The sequence below is a fragment of the Haplochromis burtoni genome, unplaced genomic scaffold (genome assembly GCF_018398535.1).
Source record: "Haplochromis burtoni strain Fernald_Lab_line unplaced genomic scaffold, NCSU_Asbu1 Contig_438, whole genome shotgun sequence".
In the NCBI taxonomy this organism is placed as follows: Eukaryota; Metazoa; Chordata; class Actinopteri; order Cichliformes; family Cichlidae; genus Haplochromis; species Haplochromis burtoni.
The window spans coordinates 288053-299870 of NW_024582799.1; the positions used below are offsets into that span (position 1 = coordinate 288053).

Below are 11818 nucleotides of genomic sequence, written 5' to 3' on the forward strand. Positions count from 1 at the left end.
CATGAGGAATACATGTTTTGTAGGTCTGTTTTTACCTTATAATGAAGAGTCCTGTGAAAATGGTCAGGTCCAAGCACAGAACTGAACATAAGTGAAAAAGCAGCCAGTGTCCCAAGAACCACTTTGACATGACAGGACAGTCTTAAAGGAGTAAGGGGTGGTTCAAGACTTTTGCATAGTACTGTATATCTCAGCACAAAGTTGCTGACTTGCTTCATGTTCACCAATCAGACATAACATTATGACCACTGATAGGTGAGGTGATTATCTCTTCATCATGACTCCTGTTAGTGTGTAAAATATTAGAAAGTAAATAAGTCAGATCCACAGAGGCCCAGCAGGACTTTAAGGATCTGTTGCTAACATCTCGGTGGCAGAGACCACAGGACATCTGCAGGGCTGCAGTGGAGTCCACGTCTCGACGGGAACGTCATTATTAGGCAGGTGGTCGTATTGGTGTATTTGGTAAATTGAGTGATACTCTTATAGCACGTTTGTACTCTGAGTACTCAAAGTGCTTTTTACTACATGCTACCTTCACCCATTCATATGCACACACACACACACACACACACACACACACCACACACACACACACACACCGCCCACATATGCACACACACACACACACACACACACACACACATCTTGGATTTTAGTATTTTACCTCTATTATGGTGGAGTGGTCAACTCTGTCATAACACTTTATAGCAAGGATCTTGGTTCACATGTTGGCTGGGGTTCCCACCTAAGACAAAGTTAAATGAAACACAAATGTTGTGTGTCATAAATCATTTCCATCTGTTCTGATTAACAGGCTTGAAGAACAAGACTTGGAACGAAGATTTGAGCTGTTAAACAAGGAGCTGAGGGACATGATGGCAATTGACGGTATTAAACTGTTTCATGTTCCCATAGTGGAGTTAAAACCTTGATTAGGGTTAGTTTAGCTCCTGAGATGTGTCAGCAGAGCTAAGAAATGGGAACTGACACCCTCTGTTTGAAAGCAAATCTCTGCTGAGAGATCAGCTGCTATTTGGTGCGCTGCGTACATGTAGTGGCAGCCGAAATACAAAATACATGCAGTATAACTACAAACAGGCTGAACCACCGACTTAGCCTGTCAGTAAACTTTTCCTTTCCATCCTCACTTGGCAGGAGGAAATGTTTTCACAGCCCACCTCAACAAAACCGTGACACAAAAGCTTTCATTTTAAATCACATCAAACTCATTCACATGAATTTCCTCAGTAACTTTGGCTGTGCAAACAGAAGATGTTTCACTTCAAACAGCTTCCTGTGACCTTTGACACTAGCTCCCTCACTTTTTCGACAAATAGAGACAAATTAAATAGAATTTGCACAACAAGAAAATCCAGTTGGTAAAAAAGAAGAAGCATTCAGAGAGTTCAGTACTCGTCACGTGTTTTCCACTGCACATGTTTTCAAAACAGAGCTGCAGAGTCGACAACAGCAGAGTGGCCACAACCCTCTAATCACTCAACCTCTCACTCCACACCAAGCCAGGAGTCACTCAGTGTCTGTGTCACTAGAAATATTACCTGTGTAGTGACGTCCCTGCACAGAGCGTCAGCCTTTCATTTGGCAGGTCTTATCAAGCACAGTTGACAGCCACTAAATTCAGCGTGAAACTCGACGTCAGATTTGCTTTTTGACTTGACTTTTTATGAACGTTGCCACTTGATATCCTGGTATGTGGAACTTACTTTGTAACAGTAAGTTCCACATCTATACAGAAAAAAAGTAAGAAGCAGCTCGTTTCCTCCCTAAACTGTTCTCTGTCCCACCTCTGTGTCTGTGTGCTGCAGAGTGGCAGAAGACTCAGGCTCATAAACACAGAGAGCAGCTGCTGCTTCAGGAGCTGGTGTCACTGGTGAACCAGAGGGATGAACTGGTCCACAGTATAGATGCCAAGGAGAGAGGGTGAGACTCACGATACACACATGATAAACTATTCCTACACTTTCAGATTCAACTAAAAAGGGATTTCATTAGCCTGTATGAAACATCACAACGAGCCTGGAGGCAAATCACGGTTTCATATTCAGCTTTCAAACTCTACGTCCATCTTTTTTGCATTTTTATTGAACCTCTTGACTCAGCAATAAGTCGGTGATAACATCAGTCGTTTTTGAACAGATTTACTAGTTTCTGATGAGGAATTTACTCCTGTTTACCTGACCTCACCTTCTGTTTGTAAATGGTAAATGACCTGGGTCAGAGTGCCTTATAAGGTCTCAGCCATTCATATACATTCATACAAGCACAACCTTCCAGTTAGTAGATGACCTGCTCTTCCTCTCGAGCTGCCGTCACCTCACTCATCCCCCTCTCTGTCGGTCTGTGCAGCAGCAGCCTTCCCTTCACAGTCACTACCCTAAATAACTGAAAGACACTTTTAAAGAAAAATGGACATCCACAGTTTTCCCAGCACAAAAGCATGTGCAGGCAGCTTGTAACCATCTCTCCTGTGGTCCTCAGAGCTGTGGAGGAGGATGAGCGTCTGGAGCGTGGCCTGGAGCAGCGCAGGAGGAAGTATGCTAAACAACAGAAAGAGAAGTGTGTGATGCAGTGACCACCGCAAACTTCCAAATGTTGGGCCAAGGCAGTTTTCTCTCCTCTGTCACCTGCTATCAGAATGAATGATGTGGTTTTAGGTCAGCAGTAAGTGCACATTCACACTGAATCTGAGAAGATTCAGAATTCACATTAAAGTTTGGCTTGAGTGGAAGTTTTGGTCTGCTTTGCAATTTTAATGTCTCAACATGTGCCACTAGGAACCCTTTTGTTACCTGATATGTGCACTAGTTAAACCTCATGAACTGTTTGTAATGATGCAAAGTGGGTTTGAGTGTGGAAATGGTTGGAAAGCCTAGAATAGCTGGCTTAGACTGTGGATGATCTATAGATCCTAGAAGCTCCAGCAGCACAAAGCCAACAGCCTTACAACATTACAAAAAGCATCCGTGTCTGTTCTCCCGTGTGGGTCCGTTTTGTTTAGAGTTAATGGTTTCAAGCTGAATTCGGTGTAACGTGTGATTTTCAACAGCTTTGAAGAAAAAAACCACAAGAAAAGTCAAGGTGAGAATTTCACAAATGTAGTTGCTGCTGATTGGAGCTGAGTAGCCTTCACACAAATGCAACTGAAACAGCGAGTCGCCCTGTTGAAATGTGAAAGATGTCACTCTCCCGCTGCTCAGCGTGTCAAATCAAAGTTTGTATTTAAGTGTCTCAGAGGTTTTATCTTGTGTTTGCAGTTCTCTGTTCATCATTCGTGTGTACCACAGCTTACATCTCGCCAAAAGCAGTGCCTTTTATAAAGTTTTATTAACACCTGTTACATTTAAAATATTTGTAAAGACGGGAAAATACTAAAAGCTTAAATACACATTTTATGCAATTTTGAATGTGTTTTAAACTGTGGGATTATATTTGCCATTCTTCCATAGAAATTCAACGTCAATAAACCTTCCTGACACAAAACTGCTTTTGTTACTTTGTTGTCACTTTCTTCTTCTTCTTGTTGCTTTAGCAACAAAAAGTAAAACACTGCTGAGGATTTTATAAAGACTTGTTTGTTCAAAACAAAAAGGGTGGTTTTCAGAATATCAAATAATTGTACGTGGATACATGTATAGTTGTATGATTACAGTGTAAAACCTCACTGAACAATAACATGCAGCATGTGTCGTCTTCATCACCATAGAGTGACCTGCTGTTTCACATACAAACATTAGGACTGTTGTGTGGCCATTTTACAGATAATCTGAGGAACCCAAAGCTGTAGATACACTGTTTGCACCGACTACAAAGACAACCCAAGTTTTAATATGATAATAATAGAAATTCATATGTAATAATGAGATATATCCTAAATGACATACCTTTGTGTACATGTCATTATCAAAGTGTTTATTTTTAATTTCATCAGACACTCTCTGTCACAGTTTGGCTGAGACGCTGACTGTGTGGAGTGAGGAGGTGGACCCAAGTGCAGAGAGACAAAACCTGACGTAACAGAAAACCAGCCGTTTATTAAGGCTGGCAAAACTAAACCTAAACTGGGTGAACTGAGGCTAAACATAAAAACATCATGGAAAAGAAACAAGAACATAGAAACCTGACATGAAGACCTGGCATGAATTCAAAACCCTGGAAACATGGCATGGACACAAGGCAGGAAAACAGACGGGCGAGGAATGAATGGAAACACACAGGAAGTGATCAGGGGAAGTGGAAACACATGGGGAAACAGCTGATTATAACACACATAATAACGCCACAGGGGAAGAGTGAAACTAAACACACTGAACAGGATACCAGACCTCTTCAAAATAAAACAGGAAACAAGGCACGCAGACATGAAACATGAAGGCGAGGGAGAATGTACAGGACTTTACCTCAGCTGTGGTTGTTTTAAAGTGCTTTATAAATAAAGATGATGATGATGGTGGTGGTGACTTTCCCTTTTTACCCCTCAGCTGCTGCTTCAGGAGCTGAAGGCTGAAGGGTCACCCCGCCGGGAAAGTGGTGTGGACCCCAAAGTTTGGGAATCTGATAACTTGATAATCTTGTGAACATAATAAATCAAGAAAGACGTCACTCATTCATTTCACTTTTGACTGGGAACGACACAGATGGAACAAGGTTGATTAAAACACTCAAAATTCAGTAAGGTGGTGCTCATCACTTTTATATGTTCAAGTGCATAGTGTGGAGGATGTTGTAAGGCCTTGAGGTAATCAGATGTAAAACACAATATTTATGAGTGTTTTAAGTTGTAAATCGGTCAGATTTGACAGAAATGTGAGAGGAAGTTAAATCCGACAGCACTGGAACCACTTCCTGAACCAGCACGACTTCAAATGACTCGACACACACTCTGAAACCTTGGCACATAGTAGCATCCCATTCTTAATCCATAGGGTTTAATATAATGTCAGCTTGCCCTTTACTTCTATAACATCCTCCAATCTTCTTTCCACAAGTGTATTTATGGGAGCCTTTAACCATTTGTCCTGAAGTGGCCCTCACCGACTACAAATGCCAGAGCCCCCCTTTGTTTCTGTAATTTGAGGTCATCACATTTTTTATTTTACAAATTTTATATGTTATTAGCACAAAAGAGCATCTTTTTATTTAAAATGGTTTTATTTTGTGTTGTGAATTATTGCTTAATGTCCATTTTTGTTTGGTGAAGGTCCAGTGTTGACTACAGAAAGAGACTTAGTGTGACAGTACAGGCATTTGCAAAAAACCTCTGTCTGCAACTGATGGTTAAAAATGGTTAAAATAAAACATTTCAATTCAGATTTTTGGTATTTAAAGTAGAAAATAAACACTGAGTGGTCGGTTTGAATGAGTGTACCAGTTAAGCACTATATGGCTGAAAACAACATTAGTTTTAGGAGGTTATTTAAACATATCATGATATATATTGTGTGATATAGTCAAAAAATATTGTTATATTAGATTTTCCTCAAATCGTCCAACCCCACCTCGAGGTGACTGCTGTTGTGATTTGAATAAAACTGAAATGAATAAGGAGAAATAAATACAACACAGGGGAAACGCAGTGGTTCTCACTGCTGCCGCACAGCAACGATGTCCTGGGCTCCAGTCTGTGTGGACTTTACATGTTCGCTCTGTGTGGGTTCGCTCCTCAGTCGAAAGGCTGCAGTTAGCGGGGTTAAGTTAACTGGGGATTCTGATTTGCCCAGGTGTGAATGTGAATGGTTGTCTGTTTCAATGTGTTAGCCCTGCGATAGATTGGTGACCTGTCCAGGGTGAACTCCATCTCTTGCCCTGTGGCAACTGGGATATGCTCCAGCCCTCATTAGTTTGTTACACTTATGTGTGATATGACCCGCATGTGAAACTCATGCACTCTGCATGGGACAGCTGGCTCGTGAATCACTTTACGCTCTGCTTCGGCATAAAGTCCAGTTCACCATGAACTTTTTATAATTTTTTGATATCAAAGCCTGAATGGCATTTTATATTTTTAAAATTTCAGTGAAAGTTATACTGAAGTCATCGTGTTCAGTGGTGTGTGTGCTGCGACCTGGATCCCCTGCAGCCATGTGCTAAACCAACACTGACTAATCTTGGTGTCAAACTGTGATTTATTCTTGATACGTAGATAAAATCCATCATCAAAGCTACTTTTTATCATTTGAGACTTTTATCCAAGCACAAATCCACCTTCAAACTTTGAACATTTCATTTATGCTTCTGTCGCAGTACCTCTGGACTACTGCAATGTGCTCTGTTTTGACCTATGAGAAGATCCCCTTACTGTTTGTCCAAGATGCTGCAGCTTGTCTTTTAACTCGCAAACACGAGTACATTTGTCCCGTCCTCGGCTCCCTTCACCGGCTTTCTGTTTGTTTAAGGATTCATTTAAAGATTTTTCTTTTCTAAAAGTGTAAATAATGTGTGTTTGAACTCTTTCCTCTGATTATTTTCATGTTGACTTAAACAACATCTCCCTCTGCTGTCACTGCAACTTCTGCATGAGTATGCATCTCACGCTTTGAAGAGGCAAACATACATGTTAGGATGCCCCCCCCCCAAAACTAAAACAAACTCAACTAAAACATTTTCAAACACTAAAAACTCAAAACAAAGAATCTCGCTCTGTAAACTCACTGATTATAAAACACAAAACGATAAAAACAATGCTCTTTAAATCTAATGCTACTTGTAATAAATGCGGCCTTTTTGTAGCTTTGGAGGCCAGGCTCAGTGAACTGGAGTTAGACTGTGAACTCTTGAAAATAAACCAGTATGGCCGGTAGCCAGGACCCTGTAACTGCTGCAGGGACAACAGCTTAACCCAGTACGCTGTCACTCAGCAGGTCCTTCCTGGCTAACGAGATGACTGTGAAGAGGAAGTGCAGCCTGAAACTGAAGCCATCAGAATGTGAACCAACCTGTTTCAAACAGAGTCGTCAGACACAATGAATCTGCCCCACGTCCAAAAGTGAAGCGATTATTTCTAAAATATGCTCAAATGCATTTATTTAATAATCTTTCTGTGACACAAAATAAACTTTTGAGATATTTTCAAGTGAGAATGTAGATGTGTAAACTTCAAATATCTTATTAAGAGCTTCATGTTATTACTCAGATTTTTCATCAGATTTAGTGTCCAGTTCAATTCCACTGGGTGACTTTTACATTCACTTATATAACTTTCAAATTTGAATAATTTCCTCTGGAATGAATAAAACATTCTGATCAATGTAGATGATGAAACAGTGCATTTAGTTCATTATTGGGCTACTTTAAAGTGTCAGAATGCAAATAAGCTGCCTCATTGTTTTAATCCCACAGTTGATCTTGATTTATGGAGTAGAAATCCTATATTTAAAAGGATCCCTACACAGCACTGTAGCACAATGTATATGACTGCAATCAAATGCACAAAGCATAAGGAAAAATAATACACGATAAAGATCTAGATAATTATAATGTAGAGTTAAGTAAGCATGTTTAAGTTCAGCCCTGTCATGGTCCCTCAGTCATCTCTGGCTTCTGCTCTAGTTTTTTTATTCTGTCGCATGCTAGTTTTTCTCTCTCCTCCTTTGTGTGTGTGTTCATGGGCAGTGCTCATCGCGGGTTAGTGGAGGTCACTACTTAAGGTAGTGGCTGAAGGATCAGTGTTTGCTGGAACTGAATGGTTGTAATCTTGGCTCCTGTTATGCTGGGTGTTTTTGCTCTGCTGCTGTGGATTTGTGGCCCTCTGTGCCCTGTGAACAGGTTCCTCTACTTCTATGCCTGGTGTGGTAAGGCTGAGCCTGACTGTGAGAGAGTGAGGACTGTACATGTTGGATGTTTGGAACCATTCCTGTGTGGTTTTTCTTGTTGTCTCTCCCCAGCACAAGCATGATGTCAGACATTAAGCTGCCAATCAAGTTTGCCCTCGAGGAATGGATTGTTGTGGACTAACTTGACCTGGGAGGCATGGAATATGGGGTGAATGTGCATGCATGCTGGAAGATTGAGTCTGACTAATGGAGGGTCAGTAAAATGGGGACTGAACTTAAAGGAGAGGGCCTTCAGAGGGATGTCCTTAGCTGTTAGCCATTCCTTTTGTCCCGGTTCATATCTGGGAGCGGCCATTTGGAGGTGATCCGAATAGTGGCGCTGCCAATGAACGGTTCTGAGTAGAGCTTCCTGAGTCTGGGCCCAAATGCATCAACTACATCACAGGTGATGTTGGACAGATGGAACTGTGACGTCAGCTTCTACCTCAGGGAAAAGAGGCGGCTGATATCCTAGGGATATAAGGCGAGAGACTAGTAGCAGATGAGGTGAGTGAATTGTGTTTGTACTCTTCCCATGGGAGCTGCGAGGACGAGGTACGACTAGAGCACAAGGAAAAACAGGGTAAGTATTGCCTATCACAGATGTGGGATAGCAGACGAACTGGCGAAGAATAGTTGTGTACGCTGGTCTTAAAACTGCCAACTGGATCACAAACAGGTGAGGATGACAGGTGTGATGATTTGGACTCCACCCAGAGGTCGAGTCCCCGACCCTGTGGAAAAACAGAAGCACTGGCTTAACCGCTGAAGGGCTGATGATTCTGTCCACTTCGAAATGCCCAATGTAGTGTGGCGACAGCTTGCGAGAAGTTGCCCTGAGTTTAATGTCCTCAGCAGCGAGCCCAGCCTCGTGTCCTGGAGAGTAGGTGGGCGCCGGAGCCCTTTGATGATTGGCGTAGAGATGTGACGGACTGAAGCAGCGTCTCCAGACTTGGAGGTGGTGCTTGACAGATGGTTCTGTGAGCTCAACCTCATGTTCTGAAAACAATGAGAGTTGATACCGTGAGGAGGCTTCAGGTCTGTAACACAGAACAGTCCAAAACATAAACGCCACGACAGTCAAAGGATGTTAACAACAAGATTGTAGTTCTTTTTAAACATTAGTGTTTCCTGAATTTAATCCTTTTCCTTCACTTTTGGACATTGTTTGCAACTATTTGCATGTGTGTGTGTGTGTATGTTGGAATGAATGTCTGATTATGTGTCGTCTTTGGAAACACTCATCTTTCTTCCAGTATTTTGAGTTTCGTTTTGCTTTTGTGATTCTTTCTTTTGGAATTAAGGAATGTAAGGCCTCCCTAAACTAATACTAACTGGATTAGTTTGTACTTCTTAATAATGTCTTTTCATCATTTATAGTCCAGTTATTTCCAGTTCTTGGTTCTTGATTACATAATTCCCTTTCATGTCCGGTATGTTGCTAGTCCCACCTTTGTGTCTTGTCCCCATGGTTGTTTAGCTCCGATCTTCCCAGTCCGTGTGCTTTCTCTGTCTTGTAGTCCCGTCTCTCTGTTTTCTTGCTACCTGTTCCCATGTTCATCTCTCTGTGTTTCCTCCTTTTTGTCTCCACAGTCAGTCACGTCTCCATGTCCGTTTATTCCCGGTCACAGTTTCAAGTCTTACCTTACGTTTAATCAGCACTTTGTAAATACACATACTATTTTATTTTATGTTTTTATTTTTAACGTTTTTATGGCACAACCCTGTTTGTGCTGGTGCAACATGTTAAAAAAATCTGACCATAAGAATCCTACGGACAGTTTTCTAACATGGGTCCACACCCTTGTGTGAATGCACTTAGTTGAACAAATCTACAGTGTATACTGTGTGGAGTCTCTGGGGGTCGCTGTTGTCTTGTTATAGACTAAAGACTAAAAAATTCTGGACTATACTTTGACCTCCAGAATGATGATTTCAGTTTTACTGCTTAAACTGTGGCTAAATAAGACATTACATCATATTTTGCTCTATTCTATATTGCATCGTACCTTTCAGGTAAATATGCAGCACTTCACACAGCAATGTCAGTTAAAGGACTTATTATTTAACTTAAAAATAGCTGTTAATATAGATAGATCAAATATCTTGTGATTAAAAAGCAGAAATGCCATTTTAGATCATGCATACATACATATCCTTGTGCCTGCCGAGGTTTATTTTCAGATGTAATAAACTGTGACAGGCACAGATAAAAAGATTTTGCAGAAAAATAAAGAGAACAGAACAGAGAAAGAAGGAAATAACAAATGCGATGTGCACAAAGGTTATGTGCACAGTTTTGTTCTTACACAGCAGATATGAGAGGAAAGGAGAGAGGGGAGAGCGGGAACGGGAAGATTGATGCGTTATGCCCAGTCAGTGTTGCTGCAGTTGCAATTAGATAATAGGTCTGGATCAGCAGCACATGGCCGGCTCAACACCATTAAAGATTAGCCTGAGAAAGCTGTTTCACTGCCTGCTTATTGCAGACCTTTCCATGGCCACTTGGCTTTCTGTATCTCATCTGTAAACCTGTTACCTTGTATACATTAACCTTTTCATGCATGAATTATTTCAACCTCAATCAGGATTTGTTCTTAAGTATTTTTATTCATCTTTAGGCACGAAAGAACGATTTTTAAACTTCATTTTCTAAACGTACTTTTGAAAGAGTTTTTTACATGTCCACTTAGGTGGACAACACTGGCTGACTAGTGGGGGGCAGGTATGGACACACATCAGTGTCCAGTGTAGTGGTTTATGTGCAAGTACACCATCAACACTGACACAAGTGCAAGAAACTGAACACAGTCGTGGCTTCTTTCTACAATAGAAATCAAATATTCTCCCATATCTGCTGCAGAAGTTCCCATAAATGTGGACCAGGTTGCTTTGCTTTCACCAGTTCATCCCAAACCAGCTCGATGGAGACTGGAGACTGTGCTGGACACTCCACGTCTTGTCCTTGTTTCCTGAGGTAGTTTGGCACAGCTTGGCCTGATGTTTTGGGTCATTATCCTGCTGTAGGATGACGCCCTGACCAACCAGGTGCATACCAGAGGGTTTTGCACCGCGCTGCAGGATGCTGGAACTTCCCCTTAATGACAATGTGTACAACCATTGGAGATGTGAGCAGGACAGACGGAACAATTGACGGACAAAGTGTGGACTTTATACCAGTTTTTAAATTGTGTTGATCGGCCACGTAAAACCAGTTATGATAAAAATATCTGCAATGTTTGGTTTTGTTCCTGAATACTGGTTGTTTATATTTAGTGCAGGAAGAAACGGTAAAAATGGTGTTTTATAAGGAAAACGCTCGAAAGCCTGTGAGCAAAAAAACCAACCCCCAGCCTTTCCTATTGGTGGAAAAATGTACCATGTCGACCAATCAAAAAATGATATGGCAACATGGCATTTAGTTGTTTAGGAAGGGGAAGTTTTAGGAGTGACGGCGGTGTTTGAGATGTGAGAGATTTGCGACGTTTAGCGCAAATCTTGTGTAGTTAAGTGTGTAGTGTAGTCAAGTAGTTTTGTTGTGTGTCAGAACAATGAGGCGACTGCTGAATGTTACAGGTGTTACAGCAGTGATACATCTGCTGCTGTCAGGCCTGCAGGTATCAGGCTGTTGTTCTCCTTTATCTCATAGTGGACAGAAATTATTTTTTGGAGTGGACACAAATAATTTGTGTGGCATCAGATTTGATGCAGAACAGCTGATTGTTCTGTAAATAGTTTGAAATGTTTATTTTAAAAACACTTGGCTGCATTTTTAGGTAAACAGCTGCAAAAAACTTTGTTGTTTGCATAACTCAGTTACTTTTTTGAAGAAGTAACTATATAATTAATTGCCCAAGCATTGGTCATTATTTACTGTATTTTGCAGACAGAGTTACAGGACTCTCTCCAGACCACAGACTCAGACTCATAATACAAGTCAGAGCTTTACTGAAGTTCAAGTTATTTTTACTTCCAATAGTGTTAAC

The 11818-nt window shown here is 41.2% G+C and overlaps 1 protein-coding gene across 10 annotated transcripts in view; it reads left to right on the forward strand.

Moving 5' to 3' along the window:
- ehbp1l1a (EH domain binding protein 1-like 1a) overlaps positions 1–3504 on the forward strand; it is a 47629-nt gene extending 44125 nt beyond the window's left edge. For 9 of the 10 annotated variants that reach the window (XM_042213358.1, XM_042213361.1, XM_042213365.1 and 6 more), the window contains 3 exons: positions 818–891; positions 1830–1944; positions 2503–3504. In XM_042213358.1, the coding sequence (XP_042069292.1) occupies positions 818–891; positions 1830–1944; positions 2503–2596 (283 nt within the window). In that variant the 3' untranslated portion in view covers positions 2597–3504. The remainder of the gene's footprint in view (positions 1–817; positions 892–1829; positions 1945–2502) is intronic. The other variant, XR_006052872.1, reaches the window with a different exon arrangement.
- Positions 3505–11818: the final 8314 nt, after the last annotated feature.